This window comes from Alternaria atra (assembly GCF_907166805.1).
Source record: "Alternaria atra isolate CS162 genome assembly, contig: 29, whole genome shotgun sequence".
NCBI classification, from domain to species: Eukaryota; Fungi; Ascomycota; class Dothideomycetes; order Pleosporales; family Pleosporaceae; genus Alternaria; species Alternaria atra.
Window position 1 is genome coordinate 251,245 of NW_025091327.1, and position 15,902 is coordinate 267,146.

Here is a 15,902-nt window from a genome sequence, read left to right on the forward strand (position 1 = left end):
ATTGATAGATCTAGAATGTAGCTTCATAGTATCTCGCACCTCTCACACACCACGAGCATCGAGGGCTTTGTTGAGCGCTTTCTGAAAGTCCAAAATATCGGGCTGCTTCAACACCGTGTAATGATTTCCTGAGATTGCATGCACACGCGTGTCGTCGGCGTGATTCTGCCACTGATCCAATACGGCGTGCCACGATTCGAAGCCCGACGCATCAAACAGTGGCAACGCATTCGGAGCAAAAATGTCCATCACGGGCACTCTTCCGTGGGGTTGATAGTCCCATGCCATGCGACGGTGACAATCCTCTACTTTGCCATACGCTTTGATGCGTTGCACCGTTAGGCCGCCATTCTCTTGCAGAACGGCAGATGGCAGCCTCTTATGAATGGCTTCGTAAAACTCAGGATCTTCCATTTCGGACGTCTCATCCATAAAGGCCTTTGCTTCCTCGGGAGTCATGCCTGTGAGCGCGGGAATAAAATCCGATAGCACAGAGCGATATCGCACATGGCCCAGTGCGCGACGGATATCAGGAGGATTGTCTAGACCGCCGCAGAAAACCACTTGTTCACCCGCGGCAATGAATATCTTGCCCAGCTCAAATGCCAGCAGGCCGCCCCAACAGTAGCCGAATAAGGCGTAAGGCCCGTGGGGTTGGGTGCGACGGATAGCAGCATAGTAGATGTCGAGCATCTCTTTGAGACTACTAAACACGGGTTCTAGTCCGTGTAATCCACGCGCTCGCACAGCGTACAACGGACGGTCTGGCAGATACTCCAGGAGGGTAAGCCAGCAAAGAAATTCACCAGCCCCAGGAGGAAGAAGAAACAGCGTTTGCTTGCTTCCCTTGGTAACGAGTGGAACGACGGGGTCGTACTCAGCTGATGTAGTGCCCATGAGGGTGAGTTCGTGAGCCAGCTGAGACACGGACGTGCAGCGAGTGAGGATCTGCATCGGGATCTCACGATCCATGTCCAATGCCTTCTCTAAGTATCGCTTTACTTGGATAAAGCGGAGAGAGTTGAGGCCCGACGAAAGTAACGCATCGTCTGCACCGTGCAGAAGACTGTCGACGGGAACGTGAAGCACGGAAGCAAACACAGCCGCAACCTCTCGCTCCATTGGGGTTGTAGACTCTTCCAAGGACTCCTGTGGAGAATCAACCCTTTTCACGCTGCTATCCAATACAGGTGACGTGCTTTTGACTGTTGTGGACCCGGGCAATGATAGAAGCTCATCCGCTAGATAGTCGTCGAAAGCTCCTGCCTCGTATTCTTTCTTCAGCTGCGCACGGGAAAGCTTGCCGATAGTGGATTTTGGGAGCAAGGACTTTGGCAAGGGAATAACGTGGAGCGCTCTTTCAGATGCGAAGTTGAAGACAACGCGATCGATCGCTCGAAGTGTCTCTCGCAGCTTCTTGGGACCCGTGGCTTCTTCAGTAGGATTGAACACTACGACGACGGCCTCAGACTGTTTTCTCTCGTCCCATGTTGAAAAGACTGCAGTATATGACGTTGTCAGGCCTACGATGCCACTCGTCTCGAGAGAGTACTCGAGTTCAAACGAGGAGTAATTATTGCCGTGTAGAATGAGGATTTTTTTCTGGCGACCAAGGAGATGGAGGTTTCCATTTTCATCAACACGAGCAATATCTCCCGTATTGAACCATCCCTCGCTGGTCATACATTGTTCTGTGGCAGCTGGATTGTTGTAGTACCCCTTGAATATGAGCGTCCCACGGAGATATAGCACGCCTTCATTAGACTCAGAGCCGTCTTCTGCGAGCACTTCCATCTCCAAAACGTCAGGCAAATGCGAACCAGCCGATGCAAACCGGTTCCCGTGCTCGACATCATACTGCGGCGTCTCTAGACAGTAGAAGCATGCGGAGCACGTCTCACTAAGACCGTATGCCGCACGAATGGAGTGTGAAGGTGCCCCGAGTTCCCGAAGAACCTCGTCGGCAGCAGCTAGTGTCTCGGTGCGGTTCGCTTCCCCAGCGCACATGATAGTCTTGAGTTTGCTCAGGTTCCAGGTCTTGACGTCTGCAATACTCGTAGCACGGAAGGATCGTGTCGCAGAGGCAAGGAAGAAATTGGGAGTGAACGTGTAGCCGACTTGAAAGTCGCTCAGCAGTTTGTAGAAACGATACGGCTCCACTACAAGCTCTGATGTCGGCACGTGAACCTGATCAGTGCCGGCAAACATCGACTGCAGATGGACTTCACAAAAATTGGCCGAATGATCGAAGGAAATCCACGACATGAATGTTCTCCCATCCGAGCCTAGATGGTTCACTTTAGCTTTCGCCGAGGCAATCAGCTGACAATGCGAGTACTGAACTGCTTTCGAGTATCCTGTACTGCCCGATGTGAACAAGATAGTCGCGATGTCGTTTGGATCTGGGGCAATGGTGACAGCATCAGCGGGTTTTGTGGGCTCCTTCTGCCCCAGGTTTTCCAGATGACTCGAGATCATGATATTCAGCCCCTGGACGGCGAAGTTCTGAGCAAACTTATCGTTCGTGATCAAAGGCGAGTCACGAAACAGATTCTTGATGTTTTGTAGCTGTCCAGCGGCAGCTTTGGGTTCGTTGGAGAGCGGACTGATGATTGCTCCTACTCCTCCTGCCGCAATGACCGACCAGAACCATAAGATGTTCTCGTAGTGGGAATCGAAGTGTGTGAGAACAATCTGTCCGGGTCTCTGCACTGCAGTTCTACGCAAGACTGCGGCTTTTTTCTATGTAGTGATTAGTCCAATTCGTGTGCCTTTATGATAGTGCTTCCCGCTCACCTGGGCGCGCTCCAGCAACTCAGAGTATAAAACTCTAGTGGGAGCTGAGTCAATGCCGTTGTCAAAGAAAACTAGTCCTTGCCCAGAGGCGGCGGCCTTCACAAGAAGATCCAGCAACACTACTGGCTCATTGCCTAACGGTTGGTGTTTGGATACATCCATGGCGATGCAAACAATCCAATGTCGGATAAATGAAGACAGCAATTTGGACGGGCGCGTTCATTGAATAGTCTTGTAGAGAATAGCGGCATGTGCCCTGGCCATGGTTGCGGCCGCTGACAGATGCCGTGGGACGTTGCATTCGACTAGGCGTTCGGAGGCGCAGCCACATTGGTAGCAGGATCATCATGTGGGTGTCGCTCCCACGAAGAACTAGCTCACCAAGCGTCACAGCATTGGTACCCACCTGGCTATAGCGTCTTTGTTTCTCAATGTCAGCACATTCGTATATGCATACAAATACTGTTCCTTCTCAAACCATCTCGCTCTCCGTATCTTCGAACCTTCTCAAACTCCCTCGATTCCTTCCGAACGCAGCATTGCTGACGGGTCGACCCGTGCCATGTAAGCTGATCGCTATCACCCTGCATATTCTCGCTTAAATTCTGTATAGGCTCGCTGACATTCTCGCTGACAATAGGCATAGATGGCTGAATCTTGGCGTTTCTGGGCGTATGCCGTTCTCAACATGTTTACTGCTGTGTGAATACATTGATTCACTCAAGTGAGCAGGAGAAAAATAGAAACGTCGATAGTTTCTTCAGAGACCAGATTAGTGGATTGAGCGATGGCCTGATGCGAAGGGTAGGCTCTCCGCGGAAATCTTTTGAATGGCTGCTACTTAGGACTACTAAAAGATTGGAGCCAAAGTCTCACTTGACTCCCACGTTAGGAAGACCGTCAGGACTTTCTCGCTAATAACATCGCTCCTGCTGTGCATTGGCATTGCGGCTAAATTTGCCCCCTGTATGTCTCATGTCAGACTTCGAATGAATTCGAATGCACCATATCTAACCGTCCACACAATACGGGTCGCCTAACACGTCGAATTGTGGCGATAACGCAATTTCACCGGTTTTACAGACGAATCATACTTATGGACACAGGAAACAGGGATGGATGGCGAAACGGGATATTACCAGGACAGGACGTGTTCAGATCATAAGAGCATCGTACTGACGGAGAAGATAGGCTAGACAGAAAGCTTGAGTCTACATCCTGATTCCCAAGCTTATGCGCAATCCTTTCGCCTGGTCTCGATTCCGAGGTAAGTCTTACGACGTGTGCACTGCCTGCATCGACTATTCTCTCATGCGTAACGCTCACACCACAACCAACGGTGCCCGGCTTGGCAGGCTCTCCAACTAGGGTGTCATTTTTTTCAAGTGGATACCAGGGTAGAGGGAATATAGCTAGGCGTGCCACGCAAACTGATGAGTTCTGAGATGAAATTCCAGGGATTCTGGGGCTGTAAACGAGCAAGTTCATCTGATGCCCCATAGCAGAAGATCGAGCGAGAAAAGTCGTCCATAACTTACCTCACTGCTGGCACTCCCTACTACAGGAGTCGCCGTGCTGATAACTTCCGGGATCAACTACCCAGTAACCTCAGGCGTCGCAATGCCTTCATCAATCAGCAAAGTATACCTGCAGAAGTCAACTTCCAGGCATTTCGAGCTAACTACCTCGGACTACACTGCTCCAAAGGACTTCGCGCTCACACATACGCTTTCCTGGCCGCAACGTGGATCCAGGAGTACAGAAGAAGTACACGCCAGCCTGAAGGAAGGACTGTCAAGGCTTGTGCGCGACGTGCCACAGCTCTGTGGAACACTTCAACGTGGCTCGAATGACCTGCGACAACTCTTTCTCAAGATCGATGTCAGCGCTCATGTCGTCTTTGAATTCCAAAATCTCTCTAACAATCATGGACTGCCAAGCTACGATGAATTTAAGAGAGATCACTTTCCTATATCCGAAGTCCACTCTGTCTTCCAGCCTGCAATCCTGCAGCAACCTGTGCTAGAAGGCTCGCCAATGATGGGGGCCAAGATGTGCGTCATCAAAGGTGGCTATACTCTGGCGTTCGGCTTCAACCATGTTTTGGCAGATGGTACTTCGGCATCCGAGCTTGAGAGCCTTTGGGCACAACATACTGTGGATACGAGTGCTGGAGAATCATTCGTCTCGCATCGAAAATACGAAAGAGGGGTTGATGAAGCGATCAGGAAAAGACTTTCTTCACCCCAATCAGGAGCGGAGAAGCTCCGACAGAACGACCAGCTCTGGAGGACGGTGCCTGCGTCACAATCACTGACGAGCCTGCATACAAGTATGGGTTCCGTATTAGAATCGGTAGTTGGCATGATGGACAGGAAAGAGGCATATTCAGCGTCAAGAGCCGAGACGCCTGTAGTCAAGAAATGGCATCTCTGGCGCTTCAGACCGCAGAGCCTAAAGAGTTTGAAAGCGGACTCCACCTCTCCAGGGTCCGATGGCTGGGTCTCAACGTCGAACGCCCTCATTGGTCTTTTCTGGTCTCGGATAGCTGCGATACAAAAGATTTCATCAACGGGGCAGCAAACATCCACTGTACTGATGCCAATCAGTATGCGGCAACGATTCGATCCCCCAATTGCAACGACTTTCATCGGCAATGCGGTGAGCATGGCATTTGCGAGTTGCACTTTGGCAGCGCTAGAAGCAACAGACGGGATCTCCGCTCTCCAGTCTGCTGCGCTCAGCCTTCGCAAAGCGGTACAAACATGGTCGCTCTCTGAATTTGATGCTTTCCTCAATACAGTCCAATCACTGCCTCCCGATCAAGGCATGATGGTCCGTTCTGAGCTGGTCTTCGACAGATTTCGCATTGTGTGTAATGACTGTACACATTTCAAGTCGAATAGGCTTGATTGGGGCCGCCATCTGGGTGTTCCTGCACCTACGAGATTTCCCATGCCGGCTGCACTGATCTTTGGTGCGACGAGTATTGTGGTACATCCGAAATTGCCAGACGGAAGTCTAGAGGTGGTTGTCTCGCTTTCGGAGGCAGATGGAAAAGCGCTCAGAGAGGATGAGGCCTTCCTCCGCTATGCTCCGGACTTCCTTTGTGTCCTTCCTGCAGGGAAGCCTTTCAGAGTGACTGCTTTACTCAGGTTATCTGTGAGGATGTTGCTGATCTACGAGCGATTGACAAGACGAGCTGTTTGGAAATGGGGCGCTGTGGTACTCATTGTGGCCGCTTCCTTATTTATCACGGGTCGCCGCGGGGTGGGCAATTCATAGTACTTTGTCCGGCGACTGCCATCATGAGTCAGCCACGGAAATGTGCCTTAGTATTAGATCTCCATGACCTGTGCAAAGCATGTGCGACAAACGAGCCATGGAAACAGTGTGTAGAATACAAGGGTAATCTGTAGTCTAATCTGCAGTTTACATATGGAATACTAGGATCGCGACGAATTTGTGTGTACATATACCGTTTTACGTTGCACTCTTGCTACTGCATAGCCAAACTCAAAAGACCAGAATCAAGTTCCAGGGAATACGAATTTTCTTCTGTCCTGATATACAAGGTATTTGCTTTGAAAGAATCAGCCTCTGGCATGGGATCCAAGCCAAGGAAGCAGTGTAGCACGGCTTCTTTCACCAGTACAATTGGGTACATTGCTAGAAATCGTGAATCTTCAACCACTTATATGCTCCTAGTCGCGTCATCTAGAGATATCAGAGTTACTTGTTACATAGCGGTTCCGCGATTTTTCTTGGATCCACCAAGGCGGGCTATCGTCTAGAGTCTAGAGATAATACTGGGAAGACGCTCTTTCTTTTACGACTAAAGCCTAGCGAAGTCGTGTAGCAGAGAATAAATTTAATATTTTGAAATCTTATTGGTGGGCTTGTAGTTACTATCTTGGTTATGTAGGTAAGCGTACTAAATATAATATGCGAGGACTGCTCAGACTGAAGTTTAAGATGTATTCTCTGATATAACGTAAATCTAATTAGAACAGCTCGAACAAGCCCAATGCCGAACAAGACCTAATAGTCACATTCAACTATCGTGTGCTCACGACTGCAAGGGTTTAGCTTAACAGCATCGGAAGAAAGGTCAAGGTAAAAAAGACCCCCGGCGGACTTTAGTGTTGCTTTCGTAGATCCACAAATGTACTGGCCGAAGTTGGCTAGAACCTCTCACGGTTCGATAACTAATCGCTGCAGTCAAAGCTCATATAAGCAATGTCTGCAGCGAACCGATAATAGCATCCCTTTGAGTATAACTAGTTATAACAGCCTCGAAGTAACCAGATGTTAGCAGAATGAAGACAGTAATCCCAATCCATGTGAAGAGCGCGTGGTTAACGTACTTGTATGCGAAGTACGGGATTATGGGGACGAGCCCCCCAAGGAGATAAGAGTGACCCATCCTCAAGGCTGAAACCCAGCGTCTTGAATTCCATGGCCGTGTGACTTCTAGGTCAAAATCTATCATGAATTGCATCATATTAGCGACCAAAGTTGGGTGTCACAGAGGATGACCAGATTAAGAAATACAACAGAGGACAGTCCAGCGGTGAGTGTGAACGAGACAGTAAGACCGTCATATCTCACACTTTCGAACGTATGGGATGGGTTGGAAGTAGATAAATGACGTAGTCACATGCCAAAGAAATGGACAATGTGTACATCACTCGCTTGTGATCTAAATTATATATTTTACATGTTTTACAAGCTCTGTTTCTTGCTATAAGTTACGTTTCTAGTGTTTCTAGGTGTCTCTAGTAAGATGATTCCACTCTAGTCCGGAGTATGGTATGCCCAACAGTGATTTGTTATACCAAGGGACACCAAAAAGCCTTCCTCGCCACTTGGAGAACAAACACGTCAGTAAGGCCGACCATTTCTTTCTATAATACCGAAAAGCTCGCCCCGTCATCTGTATCATCCTCCGACACAGTCTTTATCCTCTTTTCCTTAGATTTTCTTACTGATGTCACATCGTCCCACGTTCTTTTACTACTCTTGCGCCACCTAAAGATATGAACTTAATTACGATAAGCGGCAGTATCCTAACCTTCATAGAATCTTGCTTACCATTGAGATACTATGACAACGCGCTCGGCCAAACAGCATAGTAAGACGAAGTACAAGACAACCTGCGCCTTGATTCATGCGTAAAAATACATTATAGCCGAGCATCGAGAAGTCTAGATGCCTTCCGTAGCTCCCTTTAAATATTGTACTCGCCCCGCTTTTGACAGTCACTGTGAGGCCTGAAATGTGCCGAATTCCCACATCTCTTAAGGCAACTGGGGCGTATAGAGTTATAAAGCTAGTCAATCGATTGAAAATGTTCGTCGCATGTATTCTATGTCAGAGGTTAAGGGAAACTATCAAGTCGCAAGCGAAGTTCCAACTTAAGCGAGCTAGATGCCGCTCCGGGATGTTCTTGTAGTATCTAGGTGACTATTCCCTGTTAGATTACCTCTAATCTATTTATGAGCGGTAGCCGCAGCCATAGCTTCCTTGTCAGCGGCTAGCAGCTTCTGTATGGCTGGCCTTGTTATGCAGCGATTCCACCAAGCACTCACAGCCTTGCGACTGAGGATGACGTCCCCACACCCGCACGCGAACAGCCTCTGAATCAATGGAATGTAGTTGATATCCGCGAGCGTAAATTCGTTTCCGGCCATGTAGTCTTTGTCTTTTAGGAGACATTCTGCCACGTCGAAGAACGCTTCAAGCGACCGCAGTGCGTCTGACACAACGGTTTCGTTAGGAGGTAATCCCGTGAACTTCCTCTTTACAAACTTCTCGAATGCGATTTTACCCGCGGGATCGGCGAAGTAGAGTATTTCTGAGGATTCCGCTTGGTCGAATAGTGCTGCGGCTTCAATATCGGAGCTCTGGGGTAGAAGTGGGAAGGAATACTTCCTCGCCAGATACTTGCAGATAGCGCGGCTCTCGTAGAGAGCGAACCCATCGGGAAATGTGACAGCGGGAACTTTACCCCATGGGTGACGCTTCGTGTGTTCTTCCGACTGGATTCAGTAACGTCAGCATAATACACTTTGGGCATGTGAGGATAAGCTACGTCGTCTGCAAAAAATAATGCGGTACACTCACCTTCTGTTCCCCTTTCTGCAGGTCGACAAGCACAAACTCATAATCCGTGAAGCCACCTTCAGCAAGGGTCAGGCGGACACGATTGGTGTTGGTCGAACCGAGAAAGCCATATAGGGTAAAGGCTGGCATTTTGGAGGTTTGTAATGATCTTGATACGAGTCTGGGGCTGTTCGTGATAAGCTTCGACATGTGCAAGTATTTCTTTCGAGGTCTTGGGCCAGCTACACGGTATATAAGTCGAAAGAGACTCTTCGGCTTCCGTCCAGCGCTACGACAAATGCGTCCGTACCGTATTGTTGTGGAGGCTTCTAGCCCATTTGTGGAAGGAAGCGTCAGACGCACCGAACAGGTCTGATTGGTAGGATCGCTCTCGTGACCCAATCAAGTTAGCGCTGATGCCCGCCTTATAAACTACACGCTTCATGGGATGTGACACCAACTCACTGGCCTTTTCATCCCAGTATTAGACCAAGGTGCATCATCTAATTCGTCTGTTCGGACATTTTGCTTTCTGTGACCCAAACGATGACCGGGATTCTTGTCGCCCATGAGCGGGGCAATCGATGTAGAAACAAGGTGAAAACTGGGTGTGTAACCTGCAGGTCAGTTGCATATCCCGACGCCGATCTAAACCTAAGATTATGGGCATAGACTGAGGTATCCACTATGCGGTGACGGTGCTGATTTGTTGATAGGATAAGAAAAGTAAAATGCGACGAGAGCAAGCCACATTGCCAGAAATGTCTCGACACGGGTCGTAATTGCGATGGCTACGAGTCACCCTTCAGACCTTTCACGAACCATCCCGCTGTTAACTCTCATGCTGGTAGCATCAAGTCGTGTGCTAGTTTGCAAACCATTCGGCCCACTCTGACCAAGATCAACGTCCAGGACATCGAACTACTGAATCGTTACTTCTCAACCAAGTCTCTACTTGGAGTTAGAATGAGCTGTGACGAAGAAGCCAAACAAATTCTCCTTGCCAGCTTGACGAATCCATCGATACGATACGCAGTCTCGTCTCTTAAAGCTCTTCGCGAGGATCTCGAAACGTCCGGAGCCGTTCTTGCGTCTGCCCTACAGCAGACTCAGAGCTATTACTACGGCCTCCAGCAATACGGTATGGCTTTGAGAAGTCTGGCGTCCAAGCTCACCTGTTCGGGCTCCGATGGGTTGAAGTCGGCCTTGCTCTGCTGTCAGATCTTCATCAGCATCGAGCAATTACGGGGAAATTATGATACAATGGCCCAGCATATCACTCAAGGCCTTCGAATCATGCACGACTATAGGGCAAGGCCCACTTTAGTTACCGCGCACAGGTTGGTGCCAGCATACCATGATCAGCTACCCTTAGTAGATGTCTTTGTCGTCAAGCTATTCGTTGCACATTGCAATTTTTCGGATTACCCAGTAACAGCCAATACATTTGGAACGACGGAGTCTGCGTGTTTGACTTCGGCGCATCAACAGCGTGTCAGACCTCCCAGTCTTCGTCCGATTGCGCCCGATATGCGAAAGGGGCTTAGAAAGATCGCTACATCAACGCTTGAATTTCTCATTATGGTATCTCATGTAAAATCGGCAGCAGATGCTCTTCAATTGCTGTCGAAAAAGGCTTTCCTACTGGGTGCCTTGGATTCGTGGCTGATTAAGCTTGACGTTGCTATTTCGGAGATAGGACCTTCTGTCCCCGAGCCTCTTTCGGTGTCTTTCATGCGTCTTTTCCATCAGATCCTAAGGATCGTTCTCATGGGGGTACTAGACACTTCACCTGATTTCTATGCCGAGCTGCGAATTGAGAACGAACGATTGCAGAGTATATCCAGCACTGTGGGTGAAGGATTGCGAGCATACAAAGCCCACAATGGGACTAGGAATGGTTGAGAGGTGATTCGATGTAAGAATGCATTAGATATTTCCACTCAGCGAGAGCGTCTCTTGCATCTTCGCATGTACGTATTATATCTGCCAACAAAGCAAAATCCAAGCTCATCAAACTACGCTTGCTTAGTCTCTTTACCCCCCTGTATACTGTAGCACGATAAGGTATCGAGCAAAGTCAGGAGGCAGGTGTTCGACCCGCAATCGGATAGAGGAGCAGAAAGAAGTGGTTCGAGAGCAATCGCTAGAGTGAAATTAAAGAAAGAAGCTGCCTTTCTCTCTTGAAAGGTTTTCGGTATATATACTGTCTCTCCGATCACGTGTTATCCTACTACACCACAATACCCTTTCTCCTCCGCTTCACCCTTTCACATTCCTATTAATTTAGAAGAACTTCCCTTTACTGCCAGTCTCCACGCTGCTGTGCTCGAGCACAGCCTCACCATCATGGTCGTCAAACGCACCGGGTCTATCGATGTTCCGTGGGATGGGTCGATCAAACGCATCGAAACGACGACCCTGAACCCTGGCCTTGACCCAAAGGAAACCAATGCGAAGAGCGCAAGCAGCGAAAGCCCAGAGCAGACCTCCAAAGGGCGCTGCTACGAAAGCGCCTAGAAGCTGTCAGCAGTTGCGCCAAGGTATAGAGCTGAATAAGAACAAATTGATAACTGCGTTCAGTAGGAACAATTGGAAATTTGTTATTGCCCTCATCGTGTTTAGGGAGTACAGAGTTTCATCATTGCAGTTGGGGAGAAAGAGATGGGGCTTGGACTTACCAAAAGCGCTCCAGTCATTGGCATACAATCCACCTTCGAGTAACAGCAAGTTGCCAGCAAGCGTCACATCGCCATCGTAGTATACGAGTCCGAACAGGAAGATGGTAAAGATACCCCCGAGACCACCAACAACAAAGTCGAAACCGCGGTAAAAGTAAAACTTCTCGCTCAACCCGATAACAAGACAAGGCACAACCGCCGCACTAACCAGGTCACTGATCAGGAAGATCTGCAAGATATCCGGACTGCGCAGAGCGACGACCACGACAGGGATGATGATCACAACAACGCAAGCGCGAATAATCCAGATATTGAGCTTGTTGCGGAAGAAGTCGTTGCTTCCCGTGCTGATCATAGCAGACTGGAAGGAGTCGAAGGCAGCGGTAGATAGTGAAATAGTCATCACAAGAACGACGCCGACGACCCATGCCGGCAGCCGCTCTAGCAACAAGAAGAAAGCCAGGGAACCGTTTTCTTCGTCACCGATCGTGTACGCGCCAGACCATGCGGCAAGCATACCTCCGACACCCAGCAAAGTGAGGATAATCAGCACACCCACACTAGCCAGCGAGACACCAATCCAAAGATCTTTGTCAGTACGAGCAGCAAAAGTGCGCATCCAGAAGCCTGAGAGGAAGAAGTCGTTTGACAGGATGGCGACGGGAAGAATGTAAATGAGTTGCCAGCCTAGAAGGCTGGACTCGAGGTATCCGGATTGGTCGATGAGGGAGCGGTCGATGTCTGTTTCTACGCCTACGGCGATGACGCCCATGATGATTAGACCGATGACCATCACTCCTTGGATGTTATCGGTTACGAATGAGACTTTGAAACCGCCGAGTGCTAACATTTTATCATTAGCTGGGCGTCCTTAGTCTCTTGGGTTGTGGGGGGCTTACAGGTGTAGATGGTGGTGACGGCGCATTCGACGATGACGACGGGGAGGCCGTTGAGTCCGGTGAGGAGAGTGACGATTTGTTGTAGAGCTGAGAGCTCGGCTACCATGTATAGGAACATGGTGATGAGCGTACAGACGCTCAGGAATAATCCTCCGATAGCTCCATAACGCTGCCTCGTCCACTCTGTCAGGACGAAACCTTCAGGGCATTTCCGTCTGATGATCGGACCCAAGGCGCCAAACACCAACAATGGTAAGGATGAAGATAGCGCGTAGACCAACAGACCTTGCACACCCGCAATCGTAGCGATCTGAGGATACGTGAACAAGATACCGGATCCGAGAGCTGTGGGTGTAGAAAAAACCTAGGTCAGCTACTTGCACCAATGAGAGAAATGGGGGTATTGTAAGAGGGGAAAGTAGCGGCAGCACGTTCCTCACGCAAGTATTATCTTGATCGAGTTCTTACGGTACTTCTCAGCTTCCCCTTCCACCAGGTTCAAGGTTACGACACAGACGAAAGTCATGTGTGTTCTGAGCCTAGCTTTGGTTCCGCGCCCGTAGTGTAGCCGCACAAAAGACTGCTTCCCATACCACCGGCATGCGATGGGAACTGCAGTGAGTCTTACAACGCAGCGGTAGTGATGAGAAGCAGCTTCCGTGAGAGATCTCAATACGAACCTAGAGGATTTCAATCAAGCTTCATTGGAGCTTGAAGACGCGCTTTGCCTTTGAAGGAAGCATGTCTTCGTCATCGTCGTGGACTGCTCAGAATGCGTCGCGATAAAAACCGATACTGCCGCTGCTCTTTTCACGTGCAAAGAAGCACACTCGGTGCACGAATGCACTCACCACTAGCAATGAAATTGAAAGTGAGCGGGACGCCTGTCGCAAAAGTCAGTCAAGTCCTACTTCGATAGCATTTGATGTCCGCGCAGTTGCGCAAAGTCGGTGGTGGAGAAGCTTTGTTGCAACCGGTCGCTGCGACGGTTTCTAACCCTTCTGCGTGCGATTACTAGACAGCCATTCGGTCTTCGACTGGTGTCGCAATCGCCATGCGACGTAACATCCTAGGACCCTATTCCCACCGTTAGTTCCACTATTCCCACTTGTTTCCCCCTCGTAAACGGTTCTTATTGGGGTCTTACAGGAAAGCGCCCAAGGTGAGGTAGATGATGGCGTTGGACGCTGGTTGCGACGGCACACCCATGACTGACAATATAGTATCTGCACCCGGATAGCAAACAAAGTTTACAAAGATAGGTTGAAGATGTATCAGAGCCACAAGGTCGGGAGCATGCAGGGTTAAGACCGTTCGGCACCCAAAAACTTTTGCTTGCTGCTAAACCCCGCGCCTTCCTTGTTGCATCGCTAGCGCTGCGCGGAGGAGGCTCGCCGCTGATGTCAAGTTCTTAGCAATCGTTCTAGCCGGCGCTCGTCCCCAGCCATCGACATGGAAGCTCGTGGGGGTGCGTGAACGAGCTCATATCGAGCTTGGTTTATGTGACATGTGATGATGGTGATCAACGTAGGCAGAGACTCAGGCAATGGCGGTACTCATTATAGTGATTTGCTTGGGATACCCAATGGACTCTTCAAAAGTCATGATGAATCGTTAACATTTTCCCAGTGACTACTTAGGACATGATAATACCCAGTCTCCCGTGTAAATTCTCGACAAAAACGCCCTATCGCTCCGTAACGCAGCAAATGCGACAATCTGATATTAAGTGTCCCATCATTGGCGCCTCAACTGCCTTTGCAACAAGCAAGAACATGACATCAGTAGGTGCCTGAAGACATCCACGGCTGTCACCATGTGGCGTGCACTTGACCTGCTTAGACCAGTCTACCACGCATGTCTGTCCCAGTTGGGATCTGCCAGTCGTCAGTCAATATTCCCCCCAGCTTTCGATATACACGCACCCTGGACGAACGCCGCCAAGACCTTGCTGCCGGTCTGCAATAACGGATGGCCAACTACAATCTGTAGGAATCGCTGTAGCCCTTCCCGTCGGTGTTCAATCACGTCGTCGGAGAAGCGATTCGTAAGGACCTTGCCCGGCAGCGGTGGTATTGTAACGCGCGCCGACTCGCGCTCGAGAATATCGCGGAAAGCTTCGAATTCGCTGTATCGGCGGCGCACCGTCGACGACTTGAGCTTGAAGGCGGGAATGTTGGTTCGCATTACGATTTCGTAGGTTGTGTACATGCCACGGCCGACACCTAACCAGCACATTAGCTTGCAGTCTTGCGACATCTCACATGTCTCTTCTTCCACTCACCATGTGTCATTGGGTTTCTAACCTGTGCACGCGACAACTGTGAGCAAGGCTGCGGGACAAGATCAGGGTGAAGGAGCTTCTAGCGAGCCTACCTCGATCTCCAGGAAGTTCTCCGGGGGGCCATAGAGCTCCTCGAAGCTTTGCGATCGTGCATCTGGTAGCGACTGCATGGTGGGCTGCGTGTGGGGATGGATATGTGTAGCTGGGCGAGGGTTGGTTGCGCGAGAGTTGATGATCAGTGGCGGGGCTGTCGCGAACTCATTGGCCCGACGCTTCGGTTCCGTGGTTTGGAGAAGGTGCTGACATCCCAACGCACGTCCATGTGCATACAACCGCCTTGCATGAACCCCTCGTCTGGTATAACTCCCATAGTGGAGAGCTCTTCTTGGTTGTCGTCATTCCGCACGCCTTCGATAGTGGTTGGAGGCGGATGTGATGCCATAGGGCTTGGTTGTTACAGCACCTTCCAAGCGCCCTAAAGTCTACACTACCCTTTCTATCCGCAGGATGCCATCGGAGTTCTATGAGTACTGGTCACAACCGCTAATGATGAATAATGATTCCAGTGTGTCACGGCACATGCAAATCGTACAGATAGTATGCCATAGAGGTTCTGACCTTGGAACGCGTTTCAATTCCTGCGCAATCTATCAGGTCCACTTCCGTTCCCCAATTCTAGCCACTTCGTCATCTCGGAACTACACTATACTATCTATTCCTCTTTGATGGAGCCTACAAGAGCATCGATCAGAGCGTTTTCCAAATCTCTCGTCTTTCAAACGAATAGGATCTCATCAATGACCACTTTCGAGTCTTGAGGTCCGTCGTCGCACCTCTACTGGTCAAATTCTAGGCTGCCGATGGATCCGCGAATCAAGCCATATTCTCGATAAACTCCAGCCTTCTAGGAGCCTCACAAAACAAGCACTTGAATCGTGCCCCATGCTGGAGTTCCGCCGAGAATTGAAGTCCTTGGTCCAAGCAATTTGCGGACTCTTGTCATCTCACTCATGTACGCAACCCCTGTTTTAGAACTATCAGTCACCCAAGCAAATCAACTATAGTAAGTGCTTACCTACAGTCGGTCATTTTATTTTGCTGAGCGCCCTTGATCATACTGTCGATAGTAGCATCCGC

At 49.7% G+C, this 15,902-nt stretch overlaps 5 protein-coding genes across 5 annotated transcripts; 1 reads left to right on the forward strand and 4 right to left on the reverse strand.

The window, feature by feature from the left end:
• Nucleotides 1-42: 42 nt before the first annotated feature.
• ALTATR162_LOCUS8368 (uncharacterized protein) lies at nt 43-2,958 on the reverse strand (the record flags this gene model as incomplete). Its single annotated transcript, XM_043315998.1, has 2 exons — nt 43-2,742; nt 2,797-2,958. The coding sequence occupies 2 exons, from the start codon at nt 2,956-2,958 to the stop codon at nt 43-45; spliced, it is 2,862 nt and encodes a 953-aa protein (XP_043171933.1).
• Nucleotides 2,959-4,416: 1,458 nt separating this feature from the next.
• Nucleotides 4,417-6,081, forward strand: ALTATR162_LOCUS8369 (uncharacterized protein; the record flags this gene model as incomplete). Its single annotated transcript, XM_043315999.1, has 1 exon — nt 4,417-6,081. One exon carries the CDS (start codon nt 4,417-4,419, stop codon nt 6,079-6,081), a length of 1,665 nt encoding a protein of 554 aa, XP_043171934.1.
• Nucleotides 6,082-8,288: 2,207 nt separating this feature from the next.
• Nucleotides 8,289-9,051, reverse strand: ALTATR162_LOCUS8370 (uncharacterized protein; the record flags this gene model as incomplete). Its single annotated transcript, XM_043316000.1, has 2 exons — nt 8,289-8,837; nt 8,923-9,051. 2 exons carry the CDS (start codon nt 9,049-9,051, stop codon nt 8,289-8,291), a joined length of 678 nt encoding a protein of 225 aa, XP_043171935.1.
• A 2,136-nt stretch (nt 9,052-11,187) lies between these two features.
• On the reverse strand, nt 11,188-12,599 carry ALTATR162_LOCUS8371 (uncharacterized protein; the record flags this gene model as incomplete). The annotated part of the gene is made up of 3 exons (XM_043316001.1): nt 11,188-11,417; nt 11,583-12,425; nt 12,482-12,599. The coding sequence occupies 3 exons, from the start codon at nt 12,597-12,599 to the stop codon at nt 11,188-11,190; spliced, it is 1,191 nt and encodes a 396-aa protein (XP_043171936.1).
• Nucleotides 12,600-14,329: 1,730 nt separating this feature from the next.
• ALTATR162_LOCUS8372 (uncharacterized protein) lies at nt 14,330-14,935 on the reverse strand (the record flags this gene model as incomplete). The annotated part of the gene is made up of 4 exons (XM_043316002.1): nt 14,330-14,358; nt 14,407-14,706; nt 14,766-14,802; nt 14,858-14,935. The coding sequence occupies 4 exons, from the start codon at nt 14,933-14,935 to the stop codon at nt 14,330-14,332; spliced, it is 444 nt and encodes a 147-aa protein (XP_043171937.1).
• Nucleotides 14,936-15,902: the final 967 nt, after the last annotated feature.